This window comes from Cyanistes caeruleus, chromosome 8 (genome assembly GCF_971803275.1).
Source record: "Cyanistes caeruleus chromosome 8, bCyaCae1.hap1.1, whole genome shotgun sequence".
NCBI lineage: Eukaryota > Metazoa > Chordata > Aves > Passeriformes > Paridae > Cyanistes > Cyanistes caeruleus.
In genome coordinates this window covers 7,491,355-7,512,991 of record NC_141708.1, presented here as the reverse complement: position 1 = coordinate 7,512,991, position 21,637 = coordinate 7,491,355, and the positions used below count along the sequence as shown (strand labels likewise).

At 35.4% G+C, this 21,637-nt stretch overlaps 1 protein-coding gene across 5 annotated transcripts in view; it reads left to right on the top strand.

Annotated features, from left to right (window-relative positions):
* ATRNL1 (attractin like 1) overlaps positions 1-21,637 on the top strand; it is a 432,328-nt gene that overhangs the window by 93,746 nt on the left and 316,945 nt on the right. For all 5 annotated transcript variants that reach the window (XM_086899053.1, XM_086899052.1, XM_086899057.1 and 2 more), the window contains 5 exons: positions 1,984-2,116; positions 3,347-3,528; positions 12,075-12,288; positions 12,965-13,153; positions 17,759-17,977. In XM_086899053.1, the coding sequence (XP_086755179.1) occupies positions 1,984-2,116; positions 3,347-3,528; positions 12,075-12,288; positions 12,965-13,153; positions 17,759-17,977 (937 nt within the window). The remainder of the gene's footprint in view (positions 1-1,983; positions 2,117-3,346; positions 3,529-12,074; positions 12,289-12,964; positions 13,154-17,758; positions 17,978-21,637) is intronic.

The window sequence follows — 21,637 nt, the reverse complement described above, 5'->3', positions numbered from 1 at the left end:
GCTTTGGTGTGTAAGCATTATAAATATCCTACAGCAATATAGAAGTTCTGTAACAGATGGACTGTCATCTTTCTGAATTTCATTGGGTTTGGTAGTTTAAGTTATAACCTTAATATTGTGTTAATATGAATTACCTATTGGATTCACATCTACATTGAACTAATGAGATTTTCAGGCAAGCAGTGTTTAAATTGGATTTAAGGGAAATAAATGCTGGGAATAAGGGAATACAACAAAGAACATTATTATAGAACAGTCACTAGTACTTTGAATTTTATTTTAAACATTAAATAACCAGAACACAACAAGCTTCATGATTAGAAAGTAATAGAACAAATATCTCAGCTTAGGTGGAAAATTGTAATCTGTATGTAATACCACTGAAGAGTATATAATTTAAAAAAGAAATCTGAATGCTTAAGGGTATGTCAAAATGAAGTGTTAAAAGTGAGTATTAGTTGAGCTATTGTAAATGAGCAGATGGTGGTTACTTGTGCTCTAAAATTCATTTTAAAGCATCTCTCAGGCAGTTTTGTGAATATGTTTCATGACTGAATGAAACTAAATGTGGGTTTGTACCAAAGATCTGTTTTTTTGTGCTTTACTGTTGTATGCATTTTTGGCCTAGATAGACAGACTTGCTGGCATTGCCTTTGGCTGTTTTGTGTTGTGGTGTACCTGCCTGCACCCAGACCTTCTCTGGTCCTGTTTGCTTCACAACAGCCTTTCCTATTGAAGAAAAAAGTCAGGACCACTTGAAATAAACTTACTGGTAGGCATCTTATCCAATAAAGGGAAAAAAATAAAATAAAATGAAATGCCTCAACAGTAGTGTTGTTCAGCAGGAATGAAGCTGGTTCTGTGTGAGATTGTGAATTCACTTTCACAAATGCATTATTTCAGGCCTTTAAAAATACAGAAATAAAAGGAGACAGCTTTTCTCCTCCCTGCTCTATCACAACAGCCATATTCCAGTACCAACCACTGTGTAACTTATTGTCATGCAGTCACTTTATAAGTTGTTAAATCATGCTCCAGAAGACTATTAGAAAGGAAAGCAACCAACATTGTCAATAAATCATGCATTTGCTATCCAAGTGCAATCCATTTTTGCTGCCATGTATTAATTTAATCTTTTGTTGTTTAAGAAAGACAAGAGTTATTAGGGTTTGACAAGAGGGACTCCCATAGGTCCCTTCCAATCTCAACTGTTCTGTGAGTATAAAGCTGTGTTGCATTAGGACTTCCTTTTAATTATTACCTTGAAATTAAGTTGGTAGAGAGAGCCTTATAGGTAAGCTGATGAATTGGCTGAAGATTTAGGGCAGTTCATTAAATAAAATATCAATACAATGCCTTAATTAAAAGCACTGTGCAGTGGGAAGAATGATTTGTATTCAAAATGTCCAACTTGGAAGACCTCAGTTTTCAGGAAAAAAACAACAAACACTGACCAAACCAAATAAAAGCCCCCAGGTTTCCTTCAGTGTTTACTGCTTTTCTTGCATACTACGGTACCAAAGGAATAAAGTTATCCCCGGTTTTGTCATGTGTGGAGCATATTCTTGCACCTTCAGTAATTAAAAATGTAATTATTTTGCACCTTGTGCCATTTTTTATGTTCTGTTTGACTATTTTTCTTGCTTTAACCTGCATAGGATGAAATAATTTAGTGAAAGTATAACCGTAAACTATCTAAGAAATAAATATTGAGTTTAGTTTTTTAAACTCTTCCTGCTCTCTGTACAGGGAATTGGCCTCTTTAGTTTGAGTCTCATAGCTGTGTAGAGCAAGTGGGGTGATTTGTGCTCCAGTGTTACATTCTACATCTGACAAAGGATTCTAGATAAGGTGCTCAAATTCAGCTTAGCTTTTAGGTGGCCACAACTATCTGGGAGGGATCCACCTGCTCTGTATTTAAGTTTTGACTTCTGTTTTTTTAATAGCGGTATGCTTGAGGTGCTGCTTTGTCTATTTTTACAGTCAGTTAAAAACTACACGAAGTGTCACGTGAGGAATGAGCAGATCTGCAATAAACTGACGAGCTGCAAGAGCTGCTCCCTGCACCTGAACTGCCAGTGGGACCAGCGGCAGCAGGAGTGCCAGGCACTACCTGGTAAGGGAACGCCACAGCTGCTTTCAAAACCGAGTCACTCTCCTCTTCCTTGCCAGAGATTGTTTGTTCATGAGCAGATATGGATTTGTGCTCGCTCCTCTTGCCTGTCTGTGCCTGTCCAGGTGAAGGCAGATGTGATTACAGCCCTGACTGGGGGATCAGTGCCACCTTTACTCATTTTGGGGGTAATGCCATTAGTGAAGGCACAGCGATGCGCTGCACAGGGCAGTGATGAGCCCTGGGTGCAGAGCTGAATGGCCATATTACTCTGGTGTGTACACTGACATTGGTAATTTTGCTAGCTGGGGTTTTACTGTAAAACTTTAAATTCAATTATGCTTCAATTTTCCTGTGCAGATAGGGCCCAAGATCTAGTTTCTTGATTGTCTAATGTTGGTACTACTATGAAAGCAATGAATATTAAAATGCTCATATGAAATATTCTCAGAAGGTGACTGTTAACATTCTGAAATAGTATTTTTTTTGTAATTTACATTCATAGCTACATATATGCAGTTAGATGTCAGAACCTTTTCCAATTGATCTTATGTCCAGATGAAGTTAATGAACACTTTTTTTTACAGAAATGATTCATTAAATAACTTAATTTATTCTCTGCAGTTCAAAACTGTATTTATGTAATCTTTGTAGATTGACTATAACAGTTGCTCTTACTTATCTTTTAATAGTTATCTGAGTCTGAGTAATCCTGTAAAATGTCAAAGAGAAATATTTTCTGAGATGTTATCTGAATTTTCTATCATTTGGATTGCATTAGTATTTAGGCAAATATAAATGCAAAGATATGATAAAACAAGGATAGTGTAAAGTTGTGATTTCTTAATTCCAGGACAGTTGTTATATTTTTAAATTTACATAGCATTTAAGTAAAAGAAGGTGTTAAAACTATTATTTATGTACATAACCTAATCTTAATATTTAGTTGTGCTCAGTTTTGAATACAAGGAAGAAATAGTGACATAAAAGCATTATGCTGAAACTTAGCATTTATCACAGAATTATTTTTTAAGTTCCTGGAATTTTCTTTCCATAACAATACACTATTTTATATGATGATACTTGGTATTTTAGAATTTATGTGATGTGAAAAGGGAAATTGAGTGTGGGATGTATTTTGATTTATGATCTCAGGAAGATAAAATTCAGACTCCCTTGGGTTTTTTAAAAGTTTTTTTCAAATCAGCTTTAACTGTATGCTTTTTGCACCAGCTCACCTGTGTGGAGAAAGATGGAATCACATTGGAGATGCCTGCCTCCACATCAATTCCAGTCGGGAAAGCTACGACAATGCCAAACTGTATTGCTACAATTTGAGTGGAAATCTTGCCTCATTAACAACATCAAAAGAGGTGGAATTTGTTCTGGATGAAATACAGAAGTATACACTTCAGGTAACTTGAGGAGCTGATGAGTAATTGATGTTTATATGAAACAAATTTGCTTTGAGAAATCCCTTCTAGGGTTTTGTCCAAAGAGAAGACAGTTTTTTCCTTCAAAGAAATGTGTTAAATGGTGCTAAAGACTGGTACAAGTCACGTGTAAGATGTTAAGGAAATCTCATATTTAAAACAAATCACACAGCAGCTTCCAAGATTTCCCCTTTCCAGATTTAAATGCTAAAAGTTACTGTTTACTTGGCAGAGAGTATTTGCTCAAGAGAATGGCTGGAACACTGATTTTGTGTCCTGGTTTTAGCTGGGATAGAGTTAATCCTGAAATTCAACAGAGGCAAGGGCAGGGTCCAGCATAACCCCATGCACCAGTACAGATGTAACTTCTCCAGAAAAGCCAGTTTCCTCTGTAACTGCTTTGTGGGATCAAAGGGTCACAGAGAAGCTGCACTAGTATGTAAAACATGTAGCAATTCCCTGCACAGCAGTGCTGGAATTAGCTGGAGCTAATTAGCTTTCTCTAATAATGGTGGGGAGAGAGAGAGAGCTGAAAACGCTTCCATGCCTCTGGCAAATGCAGCAAGCTACCACCAGAATATTCCTTAGAAAAAATGATCCATATTAACAATCCATATATTGTTAACTGTGGGACAAGAGAAGGGAAGAGAAATTACTTGTCCAATTTTTTAGCAGTTAAATATTCAAATGCTTATTGCTGTGTTTAAACATCACTGGTTTAAGTATATGAAATGTAAGAATGCTCAGAAGTATGAAACCCATCAGTGTAAACTCAGATGGGATGTCTTTGTGGAATATGATCCTGATTTTTACAAACAAATCAGTTGTTCTTCTTAGAAAGGGACATGTTTGGGAGTGTGTATTTAGTTTTGTAGAACATGCAGCACTTTGTCAGTATAAAATCCTCAAATTCTTAAGTAGTTTAGGATTTTACAGTTACAGGAAAATGAAAGATAATTGTGGATAATAATTAAAGCTTATATAAAGCTCGTCTGTGATTTACAAAGTTGTTATGGTGAAGATAAATTGAGATCATTCAAAAGAAATAGCAATTAAGAATTGCCTTTATGTTATTACTGATTCAGAGAGCAGGAGGTTAGGGACATATTTTGTGGACAGAAATATTCTGTTATCCTTCTTAGCATTCTACAGCAAAATGCAGTTTCAAACATAGGGTATGAGTTAATGTTGAAAATGTAATTGAAACAAAAACAACAACAAAATGATATTGGCAACATGATTGCTCTGGTTATTTATTTTACCACTTTTTCCTTTTTGCTTTCCTTTCCCCTGATTCCTATTAAAATACTGCATAGGATGCTTTCCAATCTAATAATGTGTGATAGACTATTGATGTGACTGATTTTGCCTGACTGGCTTGAGGTGTAGATGAGAAATAGCTTTTTTTAGTGTTTGGAAGCAAGATTTTTCTTACATTTCAGAGCTTAGAACTTCTGCAAGATGACATTCTGCTAAGCATATCTTTATTTAAATGAAGTACATCCTGAGCCAATGTGGTGATGTAAATTTGAGATACCTCAAATACAGTTTAAGCAGTTGTAGACAAATGTATACACTTTTGAAAAATCCATCTTAGATTAAACAATCATTCAGCTGTCAGAACCTCTAATGAAATTCTGCCATGAATTATCCTGGTGTTTTCAGTGGCACTAAGTAAAAAAAAAAATAGTTTTTTTTCATTCCTATCTGTCTGTCCAGCTACATTTACTCAGTGTGATACATCCCAAATGTGTTATCAGGTGTGACAGAGGCTCTCAGAAACTTCTTGATCTTCTTTTGCCTGCCTTTCCCTCTCAAACTGCAATCATAATGATTTAAAGAGTGAGATTTCATTTTAGATGGCTTGTTTCTGTAACAGGTGCTGGTGGGGAGTTCACAAATGGAGTCAGAGCTGCTGTAAGGTGAACACCATGGTTTTAATCTCTATTATCTGCAGCAGAGTTTGACTTGGGTGGTTAATGTTGAAGGCTTTAAAATCTTTAGCCTGGGAAAGAAAAAAAGGTTTCAGTTTCACCTGAAAACAAAAAAACTGATCAGGATTAATGAATGTCTCAGAGCAGCATTTGGAAATAAGAATATGATTCTGACTTTATCTCTTTATTATTTGGTATTCTTATGCTGAGAAAAGAAGAGCAATTTAGGTAGTTGTTGTGTATTTTACAAACTGTCAAATAAACAGCCTGTAAATGAGTAACTCTACAGCCTGGAAGGCCTTCAGCATTCTGTCTTGTTAATGGAAACATCATATGATTTTATAGATTGTTCTACATCAAGTCCTTCTTCTGGGACAAGTTTAGGACAATTTCTTTATTAAGTTTAGAATAATATATTGATGCCTTGGAAATCTTCACAGGGAAGGAGGTGCCATTTTCCCTGTGCCCTATCCAGACCTCACTGTGTATAAATAATTTCTCCTAATCCCAGTACTAAACTGGAAATCAATATGTTACCTCTTTTTAAAGGATGAGGAGAAGGTTCATTTGGTACTAAAGAAAGGGACAGAACAAAGATCTGTGTGGTATGAACTCAAGACACTCATGAATTTTCAGATGTATTTTAAAATTATTTCCAACAGTTTAAAGTCTAGTTTGTATTGTTCATGAAAAATAAATTAAATTCTGTCAGAGAATGCCAAAGTAAACACAATGGATAGGCTGCAGATTCCCACACTAAAGAAGAATGACACAATATTTTTTTCTTATGTGCTTTTATTGACCTGGTAAGCAAAATATTATGAAAGGAAAGATTTGAATTTCTGTGAAAAATAGATTAAACAGCAATATGAGGTTAATTTACTGTTCCTGCTAATATTCAAATGTTGTATATTCATTTAAAAGTGCAATTAGCTCTCCTGGGAGTTTGCTTGCAGCTGTGGGATTTAACTAAAAATAATAATTTTCTTGTTAGCATGCAATAAATTCTGAGAAGATTTAGTTTTGGTGTAGTAAGCACAAAGAAAGAAGAGAACAGTTTTCCACAATGCCTTTCATTATATAAACTGTTTGCAACTTTTCCTTTGACTCACTGCTCACAAGGCTAAGCATCTTTTTATAAATTACACTTGAGTGTAGGTTGCAGTTAATTAGTGAGCTTTGCATAGCAATGTTATTCCTTGTTAGCTCAAAGTATTCTCTGAGGGCTCTGTGTTTCTGTGGTTTTATAATGTGTGTGATTGTGGTAAAGTTGACATCTACTCTTGGTTTCTGAATTACTCCCTATAGAACAGTTTCTACCAGTCCTACTTTCCTATTGTGGTTTTAGAAATCTAATAGATTATTTTAGCACATTGTCTCTATTTTGCAGTTGTTGCATTGACAGTCCATTAGCTCACCTCTAGTTTAGCTGTCTTCTTGCATTCAGGATTAGGGGAGCTCAACTCACTTTGGATGCCCAAGAATGCAAATTTCCTCTTAAAATTGTCATCTATAAAGAAGAAATTCCAAGAAGAAACCAAAATCCCACTGGAATACTAGCTATAATCTCTGTAGATAGAAATTGGGAAAGTTGTATTTTTTTCACTTTGCCAGATTGTACATTTTTTTTTAACCATTTGGACTACAGAAAAGTTTAAAAAGAGTAGAACTGGTGGTTCTCATGACATAATGCATGACTCCTACTATTAATTGCATCCAGATTGTATCATATATGTCTGATAGGTCCAGAGACACTTAAAACTCATAAATCTTGCTTCTACTGCTTAAAATGTGCCAGTCACTGGGTAAATATTTACAAAATATGGAATGTGCTGGTATCTGGTATAGTCAGAATTGATGCAGTTAAGGAATGGAAAAGCCAGCATTGTGTCTGCATAGAACGCATTGCTTCTCTTCACAGAGCTGCTGTTTTCAGGAAACAGGTTTTTTGTTCAGAATGGTGCAGAAGAGAGTCAAATTAACTGCAAACCTTTCTCCAAATTGTGAATGTGGAGATAAGGGCACTGAGAAACTGCAGTATTATCAAAGTTTAATTGTATGTTTCATCCTAGAGCAACAAATCAAGGAGTTAAAACAATTCCTGAGAAGTTTGTTGAATTTTGTTTATAAGGTGTTTTGATGCACTCAATAGAAAACGAGACATTAGTGTATTATAAGCTTTCAGGACAAGTTGAGATCCAAAATAAAAATCATTTAAATAAAGGTGGAGATAGATTTTTGAATGAGATATATACTTCCTCAGTAATTTGCATAATTAAGAAGCCGGGGAGATTTTTGGGCCTCAGTGGTAATTGGCTATTCAGTAAAGGTAGTCTTGCTCACTTCACTCATCTGCAAATTATTCAGCCCTCATTAGCTTAGTGCTGATTCAGCAGTAGTACCTGAAAAAATGTGTCATGAGTAGAAATGATCCCTTTCACTTTAGATATCAAAGCAATTTAATCTGATTTAATTTCTCTGAGTAAACAGTGGATTTAACACCAACTATCAGCTTTCCAGTTAAGGTTACACAATTTTCTTTTCTAACATAGTTCCATAATTACTATTTAAAAAGCAAATTAAAATTTCCTGATTCAGAATAAAAGAAGAGCATATTTTTGAAGTTACTAGTGATCAGTGTTTTATAGATTCCTGTTTTGGCTAAAGTTTGGCCTTATGTTCAGCTTAGAACTTAGACTGTAGATGAGACTACAGAATGATCTGTTGGTATGCATTGTATGATCACAATTTTGTTCCTCTTGTCAGATGAAAATAAAGCCTTACCCAGCAGTTTTTCTCAGAATTTAATAATTCTGAAATATTTCCTAACTTAAAGGTTGATCTCTCATTTAAAAAAGGTTTTCTGGCAACTTATTTTCGTTGTTATGAAAGATGGTTCTGTGAAAACAGGTAAACCTCTTGACTAGCTATATTTCAAACACAAAGTTTCTAAGATGGGCTGTGGATTCTGAAAAATAGCCTAGAATGATGTGGATGAGAGGACAAACATATTCTAGGGATGATTCCAAATTTTAAATAGTGTAGTGGGATAAAACTATACAATATTTTTTAATATATATTTGATTATGTTATCCATTGCAACATTAGTAAGGCTCATAACAAATTTTCCCCAAATGGATGTGAGCACCTGCTGTGTATTGCATTGCTTTGGTTTTGGGTTTATTTTAAATTTTTTTTTTTTTTAAACTGATTTTTAAACTTTCCTAGGATGCTCTTATGTGAGCTTGTTGAATTGTTGTTGATGTTGTTTTAAAATGAATTGTACACAATGTATCAAGGGAGTTTTTATAGATTTGCATATATAGGAAGAAAGAACAAGTCTTCAGAGCTCTCTGAGGAGTAATGTTCTTCCCACTTGTATGTTGAGTAAAGGTCACCTGAACTTCCAATAAATGAGATGATTTACACTGTATTTTTCACTCATCTGGTTTGTTAAAAAAGTTTTTCAAGAGGCCTGGGAGCTAGAATCTTGAATCAGCAAGTTCTGGTTCCAGAGAACTGGCAGTCTCATTTCCCTCCTGTCTGATCCTCTTCAGAAGCATCTTTGGCCAGATATTCAAAGTAAAGGAATCAGTTTTCTACATTAATTTTGCATTAAATGGAACAACCATAGAGTTCAAATGAAGGATGTTCAAGTCCCATTATTTCTTAAGTCTGAAGAAGAAACTGGATTGCATTTTCAGCTCACACATTTGAAGTACCTCTGTTGCTTCAAATACTTTGAGATTCCCAGCTATTCTGACTAAACCTTTCATCACTTTGAGAGATAATTTATACTAGATTGATGCCTTTTTTTTGTTTTGCTTTTTTTTAAAGAAATTAATTTCATAGCCACAGAGCCCTGGTGGCTGCAGATGTCTCATGTGGAATTTCCTGAATGCGCTTGTTGTGATTTGCTTTTTCCTGTTGGCTTCTGTGCAGTGCAGCAGCAATCGTTTTTGGTGATAAACTTTGATGATATCCACACACACCCTCTGCTATTGCCAGCAGTCTTCACCTGTGGCCCACCACATGATGGAATTGATGCCACATAATTGAATATGCATGTTAAGCACATCATTGGAGCATTTGGGAGGCCTCACTCGGATAATCTGTGCTTGGCATCCTAACAGCATGGCCAGTGAGGCTTGAGTGGGCCTGCAAGGTCACTGCTTCGATGGTGTGACCTTGATAATGTGCTCATCAGCATTTGGGTCTGTATTTTGATGGTTTGTCCTAGCAAAGAGCCAGAGATGGTACATATGGAATTTGAGATGCCTGACATGATGACTATAAGCTGTCCAGATAGTCCAGCTATTAAGAATGATTATGACTGGGATATGTGTTGCTTTTGCTGGAAGCCTTTCGTTTCAGGGATGCTGCTTTTATCTCCTCTGGCTGCTTTGGCTTTCATGATTCTCTCTGGGACTTCGTCATCATTAAAGGGGTTCCAAGACAGTCTCCTACTCAAATGGAAGAATTTATTTCCAAATATCACTGCTGCACTCTCAGTTTTCATTATTGGCTCACATACTTTTTCACCATAGCTGGAATAGGATCCCTGTTTTTATATACTGATGCTGAGGCCAAATTATTTGGCAGTGCAATTGAAACAGTCGGTAATACGTTAAAGATTTTCTTGGCTGGAATCCCTGAATCCCAAATTAGGCATGTAGGGATGGTTTATGTGTGTGTTTGTCAGCAGTTTATCCTGCCTAAGCCCCTGACATTATTCTCTATGTGCTTGGTGTGCACACTTAGCATCTACAGGGAGCTGTGTAGGTATCTAAGATTTTCTGGTCCATGTGGACCACATACACAAACAGGAATCTAGTCAACTAAATGACAAATAAAACAACAGATGTATTATCTACCATTTTCCAGATGCCCAAGTTCCACTTTTACTGCTTGTATCATGTTCTTTCTGGTATCCAGAACATGAGTCCTCACAGACACCTGGAAAGTTTCTCACCTGGGGTAGCAGTGGAGTTAGCAAGTAAATACAGAAGTAAAACACAAAGTAGGCAGTGGTAATTTTGCTGAATGTTCTTGTTGCTGTTCAAGAGTCTCCCAGAACACATCACTGCTTGTGGAATGGAACATTTCTTAGTTATTTTCTGGTTTATTTAAGATTGCTCTTGTGTCCCTAAGTGTTAGTAGGTAAAGCAATTTTTGTTTGATCATGATCTTAACTGAGAGTACAGAAGCAGAAGAGAGCATAGGGAGTACATTTTAGAGAGGTTAGGAATACTGATTATCTACCTACTGATTCTTTGAAAAGGTATTTACCACTGGTATTTTCGAAACAAAATTAATAATCCTTCATATTTCAATTTGCTCTAACAAAGGGAAAAAAGAAGGAATTCTCTGTGTGTAGAATTAAGAGTACTGGAAGATTTTCTTTTCAGCGCGGGGTTAAACCTGAGTGGCCAGAGAAAATATGAGATCAAAGGTGAAAGATCAGTGATAGAGAATGGCAGTAATTCTTGGTTCACTTGTGGAATACATAGATCTTTAACCATGGCAGGTTCCCTTTAGGTGCATTACAGTATTCTACTTACCTTGTAAATAGCCTTTACTTACCTTGTAAATGAAATCAGTTGTGAACCTAATTCACAATCAGCTCAATATCTCTACTTTGGAGCTGACAATCCTCTGCCTGGGCAGGGAGCTGGGTTTGGTATTCTGGCATCCACCTGCCACCATGTACCTGTCACAGCTCCATTGTCTGTGTATCTCTCTTCTGTGTGTTTAAACTGGGCTTAATGAAAACTGCCTGCACAGAGATTACATGAGGAAACGTATTTGGTTTGAGTGTCTTTAGGTTTTTACACTAATGGTGGCAAGTAGGGCATGTAATTTATCCTGGAACAAGTGCCTTTTTTCCTTAAAATCTGCTTTTTCACTTGGGAAGTGTGTAAAGGTGGAATGATAAAAATCAATAGAATTTGTGATGTAGTTTTACTGATACATCCTAAATATGTTTTCAAAATTTGTGCTTTTAGTTTTTTATTGGCTATGTTTTATAAATTATAATTCAATAATGAAAGTATATTCAATGTGTATTTAACATCATTGGAAATGTAAATGTGCCACTTTTATCTCTGTCTTTGAATTGCCTAAAGTTGATTGGTATCAGCACTATGGACTTTAGAGGATGGAATACTTATCCTTCTTTTTCCTGAACTTTGACTTCTCTGAATTGCTGTTAATTTTCATGTATTTCATTATCCACAGTGGCCTAGCAATTAGTAATGATACAGTAGCCACTGGGAAAAAAACCGAACAATTTCATTATGACCTGTATCCAGTAATAGAAATCAGAATTGTCTTTGAACAGAATGCAGATTTTTAGTGGAAGAGAAGCATATAGGGAGTGGAGTTTGTGTTGGGGTTTTTGGAGATGTTCAGCAAGATAGAACAATTAATATAAAAACTGTATGGACAGTGATTGAGGAGATGATAGAGTGAGATAAGAACATGCTGAATTCTGAAAATGTGAAGTTGCTGCTGAGCTATTTTTTTTGAAACGTTTTATGAGGACAAAAAGCATTTGAAACAATTCTCTGCCATTTGTTTCATTTCCATCCATAGAAAATTTCACCCTGGGTGGGTTTGCGCAAGATCAACATCTCCTACTGGGGCTGGGATGACATGTCCCCTTTCACAAACACCACCCTGCAGTGGCTCCCTGGAGAGCCCAACGACTCTGGCTTCTGTGCCTACCTGGAGAGAGCAGAGGTGGCAGGGCTGAAGGCAAATCCCTGCACTGCCATGGCAGACGGCCTCGTGTGTGAAAAACCCGTCGGTAAGGAGCCTCTTACTCCCAGGAACTGATGCTGCACTGAATAACAAGCTCTTTGGGCTTTCATTTGCCTAAGAGGGGTTTGGGGACAATTTGGATTAAATAATTACAAAAAGAGATTTTTTTTTTCGTTTTTTTTGAAATAGCTGTAATCTATTAATATTCCTAACGCAGAAAATATTTTATTTCAGAATAAGTTCACATGACTTATTTTGCATTACACCAGAAATCTTATAGTTTGCCTCTAAATCAAGAATAGTCAATGGTAACAGTAGCTGTAACCACATGTGGAGATATTCAGCAATGCAGTGTGTTCTTTCTGATTTGTGCTGAACATTAATGAATATCTTAAAGTTGTAAAAGACTGACAAGTCCAAAATTCTGGTTTCTGTCTTTTAGGTTTATTTGTGTATAAAGTTTACTGTGGCAAACAGTCACTTGACTTTTCAAGTTAACATACATTAAAATAGATTCTGTGAGCTGTCATATGAGTCATGCTCAGTTTTGCATATTAGATTTTGTAAAATATATACAGAAACATAACTTTGGATCAAAATATTTACAGCTAATTAAGGAAGCAAACGCTTCAACATGGATTTTTCTAATGGAACAAATGGTGAAAAGAAAAAGAGATTGAACTTGTGTTCAAAATGATAAAATATTTGTGATCCTTTTCCAGTCAGTCCCAACCAGAATGCCAGGCCCTGCAAAAAGCCGTGCTCCCTGAGGACAACCTGTTCCAACTGCACCAGCAATGGCATGGAATGTATGTGGTGCAGCAGCACCAAACGATGTGTGGACTCCAATGCCTACATCATCTCCTTCCCATATGGGCAGTGTCTGGAGTGGCAAACTGCCACCTGCTCCCGTGAGTATCTCAGTGAATGTTCATCTCACTAAATGAGATTGTTGTTGTTGGATTTATTTATCACTCAGAAGAGCTGGAGGGATTCAGCATATTCACTAGCGATGAAAAGATTTTCAAGTGAATGACCTTATATAGCTACTAAAATGAGAAGTCAGTGCTGAGTATGCATTTCTTAGACAGATAAAATGCTGGCAGTTCTTTGATTATGAAATGTATTTAGTCTTTTGAAACCATGAAAAGTATATATTCCTTTCAGATAAAGAAATATTACCGTGATTGTTTGTATGAGCAGTGTTATTGTGAGAAACAGTTGCCATGAGCTGGAACAAGATACTGTTAAAATTAGATAACCAATATGTAGAAATTAGACTTACACAATATCAAGTTATTAAGAAAAGGATGTGTGCTGATTTTTTAAAGGTTTCAATGTTCTGATTTATCTTTTTCAGATTAAGGCTATGCCATTTTCCTGACATGGAAAGATAAACACAAAGTTTTAATGATGATAGTAGTAGTCTTGAGAATACTGTAGCACAAATGCAAAACAAATGATCTTAGATTCTTCTCCCATGCAGATGGGGATTGTTAACCCTTGATCCCTAATAATTAAATCTTGCAGATTGTTCATCCTCTCTGTGGAAGTAGAAGGAATGCTATTAGGCCATCAGGCAGGGAGAGGAGGTACAGAAAACTTCTGTCCTGTGTGATCAGACTGGGTCAGGCTGCATTAATGTTCAAGGTTCCCATTTCATCCTTTGACAACAAGAGGCAAGTGATTTCTTTGTCAAGGAACAAAGTTACTCCCTGCAAGTCCCCTTTGGAAGTGCGTTTCTCAGAGCTTGATGCAAGGTCTCTTCAGGAGAAGGGGCAATCTCCTCCAAGTACTTTTCAGTGTATATCAGGCACAGCTGCTCCTTCCCGAGCTGAGAGTGACCGGAGTCAGCCCCGTGCAGTTCCAGCAGTTCCAGGGTTTATTGGTGCCATAACTGATGTAGATGCTGGAGTGATCTGCCTTAGATTATTGTCTTAGTTGAGGTTTATTTAGGGCAGTTCCTCAGTCACTATCGTTCAGAAGACTGGTTCTTAGAATTTTTCAGGATTTCTGAAGTGTACTTTTGGACTCCCCTTATTGCCCTACTCTGAGAGGGTTTTTCTGGTTACTTTTGATTTCCTTTCTCTCTCCATAAGGGTCTTTTGATATCAAAGCCTCTGGAATCTTGTATTTGTGGATATCTTGTGACAGGATTAATGATCTTGACAACAACCAGCAACTTGCTTTCAGGATCATAATTAGATCATGATTCCATTTGATAGGCTAGGGATACAAATTAAAAAAAACCCCAAAGAACACAAAAGGCTTTCATCTAAGCCTCAGGAAAATACTAAGTAAAACAAGTTCTTGATGTATCTGAAAAGGAACCATTGATAAATTATAATCTCAAGAGAGAAAAAGAGAGCTGTAGGTAGCAGGCCACTGCATATCTTGGTTAAAGGGAAATAAGGCATAGGAAAACTTTTCCTTCAGGCTAAATTGGCTAAGAGCCCATATTCCTCTTATTGAGGTTCCTTCTTCATCCTTAATAATCATAGAATGTAATTTATCAGGACCATGTTGAACTTTTCTGGTAAACTTTTTGGCTAAATTAGTAAATTTCAGGTATTAATCCAGGTTCTAGTGCCCAGGTTCAGTGTAATAGGTAATAGGAACACTTAATCTCTTGTCACTGCTTGGAATAATAATTCCGTAGTTATATAAAGGTTTCTCTCTCATAACCATTCACAGAACTTTTTTTTTTCCTCTCCTGTATAGGAATCAATTTTGTAAGTTATAAAATATTGATAGTGAGTTGTGGCAGAACATAAATAGATTGAAAATCTGGAGATAAAATTGACAGAATACCACATAAATGATGTTTACATTTTTGAACTAGCAGATATTATGTCAGCCTGAACTTTCAATTCAGTTTTTCTCTTTGTGTAGTGTTTGCACATCCAGTGATTCAATTTGTTTGGGAAACATAAGAAATTGTTTTTAATTTGATTGTCATTTTTGTCAGGTCTGTAAAAGTTTATATTAAATAAGGCAAAAGAGATTTGCAATATACCAGTTCAACATTATGTAAAGGCAATTTTGTATGAAAATGTTCTTTCTATTCAACAAATTAGAAAAAAAAAGAGATTCTGTAGCTGTAAGCAGTTTTTCCAGTTTTATAGCATCAGATATTTTGCATTTAAACAAGAAAATGCATGTCCAAATGAAGCATGGTTCAGATATTATTTTAGTCTAAATGACTTGAAAATTTTATTAGGTAGATATATCATTATTGCTGCTGAAGTAATGAATTATTAAGTGGATTCCCTTATCAAGGGATAGTGTTTCTACTTGAAGAACAGACTGGAACTATACCTTTAAAAAATCCTCCTTGTTTTTAAAAAATTATTTTTTATTTTGAATGAGTAATTTCTGAGCATTTGGATGTTTTGCTCTGAACAAAAAAAAAAGAAATTCAGACAAGTACATATGATTTAAAACACAAAAAAACTCCTGAGAACTTCACATTTATTTTCATAACTTGGAATTAAAAATGAGGAATGCTGTTTTATTGGTGACATACTGTCATTTTAATACCTACTTGCCAAAAACTTGCATTTCTACTCTTTCCTACATCTTCTATCCTTTATGACTTTTGATTGAATAGCTGACAGTTGAACAATCTTGGGCCACTTCTAGAGTTTCAAAAAAAACAAAATTGCTGCTTGAATATCCCCTTCTTCCATCAACAATTGCTTCTCAGCTCTCTTCAGTTTTTCAACTGAATGCCACTACAGATAATAGCTGAGGATTTTCACTTTTGGTCCTGTTTTAGCCTCTGTAAAGATAGTGCAGCTGATACTTCAGGGCTTTATAAATAGCAGCATGAGTATAAATAGCAGCAGGAGATTTGTGTGGATTGTTTAGAGAGCATCTCTGAAAGGGCAAGCCAGCCAGTGCAGAATGATGGTCTGAATTTTTCTGCTGATCTTCTAACATATTCAGGAGCCCAAATTTGTATCATTCAGCTTCAGCTCTGTGGTTTAAGACTGACTTTTCACGTTTGACAATTTGCAACAACAGTTGGCCTTTTTCCATCCCTGTTTCTTTCCATATTTGGGAAACTTGAAACATTTCCTCCTGTTTGGATTCTTCCAATTCTATAGAAGAGCTCTTGCTTCAGCTTTCTGTGCTGTTAAAATCCTTTTGACTCGCTCAGACTCTTCACTACCTGTTTTCCTGACATCTGCAGGGAGTTTTAGACTGTGCAGTATTTTTTCTTTTTACAGCTTTCATTACTTTTAAACAATTTTAATAGCTGCTGAAGTCAGAGGATCTAGCTTTATTCTACTCTCATTTAATTTAGTTAGCAGTGAAATCATTCTGCTTTGTGTTTCTTTTGTGGACCAGAGGATCCCAGGTGACTGTGAGCATTGTTAGGATGCAGTGTCCTGGCTGCAGCTGAGCCAAATTGAGAGGTTACCCTCATGTAGAAGCCATTTGAGTGTCCTTCAGAATAACTCTATGAATCTTTAAATTTCTTATTTTTCAAAAGAAACTTAGCTAATTCTGGCTTCACAGCAGGGGCTTACCTTCATGTGTGCTTTTAAAATTTGATTTAGAAAGCCTATAAAGTTAATGTGAGGAGAGACAGGGACCCACAGTGATCAATGTTTGAATGAGCCTGACGTTAATTTGATCCAGTGTTACAACAGTAATTAAAAAACCTAAGATGTATCAAAAAAATCTTAAAGAACTTGGGAACTTTAATGGTGTTCTTGAAGTTACTAAAATGTTAATTTCTTATTAATAAAAAATGACAGTAACTTCAGAATAGGAATTTTATTTGGTTCTAAACAGATTTGAAATATGAGGAAGACTGTTTAATGATTTTAAAGAGTATAAAAGATCTAAAGGGAGACTTGTATTTTAGAATCCAAATTAAAAAATGAAACCTGATTAACTGATGAGAACCTTAAGATATATTGTTAATTTAAATGGGTCTGAATTATGACTTGTGGCTTGATGTGTGGCTTGCTAGCTTGTTTCAAAAGCTGTATGTTAGAAGACTAAGTCATATTCGTAGGCGAATACTCAGGTGACATCTAGGGCTGCTTTGTGCCCAAAATAATTTTTGGTTTGAATTTGAATGATCCAGTGGTTTTTTATAGATATTATCACTCTTACTTGGTTTATTGACCTTGTATTGAACTCTAGTTTTCCTGTTGGAAGGGGTGTTTATCTCAGTGAAGTTAGTAATAAGTGCATTCTATGCTAAGAATAAGTAAAGAATATCTATTGTGTGTCTAATGAAGATGTGCAATATTCTTGTTTTGCTACATTATCTTTGGTGATTTTAGTTTCTACTGTGGTGTAACAACCACCTGCTGTGTGTCTTGTGATCTTCAAGGAAGTCCAGCTTTTAATGAAAACTTGAGGTAGTCTTACCAGTATTACTGATTTTTTTGTTTTTTAATTTGCACGAGGAAAAAGAAATGCTCCATCTCCTGCTGTAAAATCTAAACATCTTACTTAAAAAACAATTAATTTATATTGTATTCCATTTACTAAAGCTCAAAACTGTTCTGGGCTGAGGACCTGTGGGCAGTGTTTGGAACAGCCAGGGTGTGGATGGTGCAACGATCCCAGTAACACTGGCAAAGGACAGTGCTTGGAAGGCTCCTCAAGAGGCCCAATGAAGCCTGTCAGTGTCCACTCCAATGAAATGGTGCTTGATGCTACTCTTTGCCCAAAAGAAAAAAATTATGAGTGGTCTTTTATCCAGTGTCCAGGTAAGGTTTGCTTCCGTTCTTTCTTATATATGAAAAAAGATTTTAAGCACATCAAAATAACATAATTATTCTAAGTAATGCAAATAATATTTTCAAGAAAAACTTCTCTTTTACAAAATATTTTGTAAATGTAGAGTTTGTCCACTGAACACAAGTGTAGGTTGACATGTGAAATGCAATGCAAGTAGTTTAGCCAAAATTGTAGTTTATTTGTAGGTAAGTTTTTATCTACCGTATCTCTCTACATTTAGAAATCAAAGTATATGAATTTTCTTCAGCTCTTGCTTTCTTCTACCTTCTGTACCCATCAAAGAGTGGAACTGGGGAGAAATTATCCACAGAAGACTGATGGACACAAAACTTCCTCCTGCGCTTGCCAAGTCCAGCTGAATTTCAGAATGGGGGGCTGCCAAAACCTGAGCTGTGCTTCCAGCTGACCTTTTAGACACTCAGAGGGAATAGAAAATGTGCTTGTGTAGCCTTAAAGAGAATCTCTGCAGTGTCAATTTAAGCCACACCAGTCTGATTATAGTATTTTAATTTTTGAGTTCATTGCAGAGTAAGGAAGCTATCAGGTGCTGTAAGACATGAAAGCTGTGCTGGTGCAGCCTCCTGAGTGCAAATCCTCCAACTCTGACAGCAGTGAGGAAGCAGCACTGGAGGACTGCAGGCAAATGAAAAGTATGCTGGGGACTTTGACAGCCCTCCAGAAGTCATTTACAATCAATAATAAAGCTTGAAAGACAGCTTGAAAACTTTGGTGGTTTTTGGATTGTTTTGTTTGGTTTTTTAAGGACAAATAGTGTAATTGTGCTAAAGTTACTTTTCCAGGAAGTGTTCTACTGCTGATAATTTTGGAAGCTGGAGCTTCTGTAGGATCAATACTTTTATGGATACACGCAGCTGTGTTTGCTTACGTCTTCTTTCTTTGTCAGTTTATTTTCTCTCTTGTCTATGCATATATATAGAGGGGGTTTTTAAAGTTTTAGAATAATGAAATGAAATATAAATCCCAGTGAACAGTGTTGCATATTTTCGGTTATAACCAAAGAAACTTTCAACATCATCTAATACTACTTCCTGAACAAAGAAGCTTTTAGTACGTTTCTGGAAACAATAGAATGACATTTCATTGTACAGAAATTTCGTTACTTAGTCTATATATTGATAAGTGGATTTTTAACCTTTCAGTGCAATGCATAATTTCTGCCACCAGTGAAATTGTAATAGATAAATATAGTGCTTGTCTAAACTGCTGTTTTTAATATTTATTCTTGATGGATAAAATTCTGTATTCATTTTATGTTCTTACCAAGAATTTACTGAAGTTCAACTTCAGTTTAACTTTCCCTATACTTTATGAGTCTGAGAACAAATACTACAGAAGTCATAGAATTAAAATTTCAATTGATGTGAAATTTCTTTTTGATCTGTTTTGGGTGGAGGTTTTGTTCCTACGATTTTGTTTCCATTCCATAGAATATTTTCTGTAATGAATTCTATTAAGAGTTTATTCTTAGCACAACAATCATTTGATGTCCTTGAAACAAGATAGAATTAGACTAAGTCTATGTGAGCCTACTGAACAGTTTTCAGTTAGGATAAAAATATAAATAGATAGTTTATACCATGAAGTTGGAGATTATTCTGCCACATTGATGCATAGTTGGCTGAACCATTCATCTTTATTCAGGCATACACTTATTTTTCCTTGTAGTCCATATCCATCCTCCTTGTAGTGCCTCTGGGAAATAGTGCTGCTGATAAAAATTTTAAATTCTTTCTCATTTTCTGTTTGCTCAAAACTTTAAGATTAGTATTCATCAGGCAGTATAGAAAATGTTTATTTTTGTTACTGGTCACTTTGAAATCAATAGGTTTCAAATAAGCTGTCATAGTATTTATTTTGATTGGAATACAATTTTATTTTCATCAGATTCTTTGTTTAACTGAACTGTTGTTATAAATAAAATTGCAAATAACATATATATAAAAAGAAAAGAAAAAATAGCTTTGACATTCATCTCATGAAAATAAAGGTTTAGGTAGAATGCAAGCCCAAGTTTTTCTTTAAAGTGTAAATTTCTCCTCTGAAAAGCAATGTGAGTAGATTCTAACTAGTTTGTTTAAAACTAGATGAAGTATTTTGTACTAGATCCAGATTGTAATGAAGGCACCCTTTTCATAAATTTTCCTAGTTTTAACTATTTTCTTAAAACTATAATTTCCAACAATTGTCAATGTCATCAGCTATTTCAACACAGAGGTCAAAAGCAAATTAATCATAAAATTGCATCTCTCCAGGGCAGCCTCACTGAGGATGCAGCTGAAATACTTTTTTGTGTGTGAGGAAAATGACTTTGTTGCTGCCAGTGATCTACATTAAAAGGACTTAAGGAAAAGAGATTTTTTACACATTTAACTCCTAATTCTTACTTAATGGTCATTACTGTGTCTCATTAATTTAACGACTTCTTAAATTATTTAATACTGATGTCTCCAGTTGGATTGCACTGAACCAACTTTGAGATTTATTGCACTTGCACTTCTGACTTTTTTCAATGAGATGCATATTTTTAGGGAAATCAGCAATTAAATAATGTAATTTTTCTATGGTGTGTCATGTCAATTGTGGATTGTATTATTTCTTACTGTATATATATTTTAATTTGTTTTAAAATCTCTTCCATTTACTTTGCATCAACAAAATGTAAGAATTCAGAGCTGTCATTTATGACCAGATAATATGACTTGCAGAAAACTAAAATTTAAAATTAAGGTCGCTTTCATCATCCTATATAACACAAAAATTCACAAATACAAAACTAAGCATTAGTAAGAATAGAAAATTTATAAATCAATGGCCCACCAGTTAGATAATATTAATATTAAGCAATTGCCCTACACTATGTTATAGTCTTAATTATGCAATCTTACTTTAATAGAACACCTCTTTAATGTACTCTCTGTTTTTACTTTTGGCTTAGTAGACTGTATTCTTTTTTACATTTGCTTTAAGTAATTTAATGTGTAAAACATGTACACAAACCCCAAAATGGAGCTGCAACTCATGGTACTTTTGTGGAGCTTTGCCTGAGAATGGCAACAAACTGCAAAAGAGGGAGATCCCACACAGGTGTCTAAAAATCAAATATTCTTGGGGAAAAGTAAGGCTTTTGATTTCTAGAGATTTAGTCAAGATAGTGAGGAAACCTAATGGTACAGAAATGTTTAATACTTGTTTGGAAGATTCTCTAGGCTTAGTTACAGAAGAAAGAAGAGATTGTCAACTTGGGAGGTTTTAATGGTTTATGAGCCATGTATGGCAATGGCTATAAATTTATTAAGTTACTAAATTATAAAACGGCTCTAAAAAGTTTTAAATCATGCAATGAGAATCCCTTTTCCCCTAGCCAAGACACCAATCACTGTGACATTTAAATTTAAAAATCCAAATTTTGTAAAAAATCCAATTTTACTGTGATGGCTGTCTTCTTCCCAGTCTTCCACCGACTTTGGCACTGAGGAATTGACAGGTCTGACATGGTTTGACATTTGACAAGCTGCTGTAATTGACAGATTACTAATCTGCTGGGCACCATGAGCTCTGAAGCTCCACTCTATAGAGAGGTCATCCTTCAAAACCTGGCAGCAGGATCA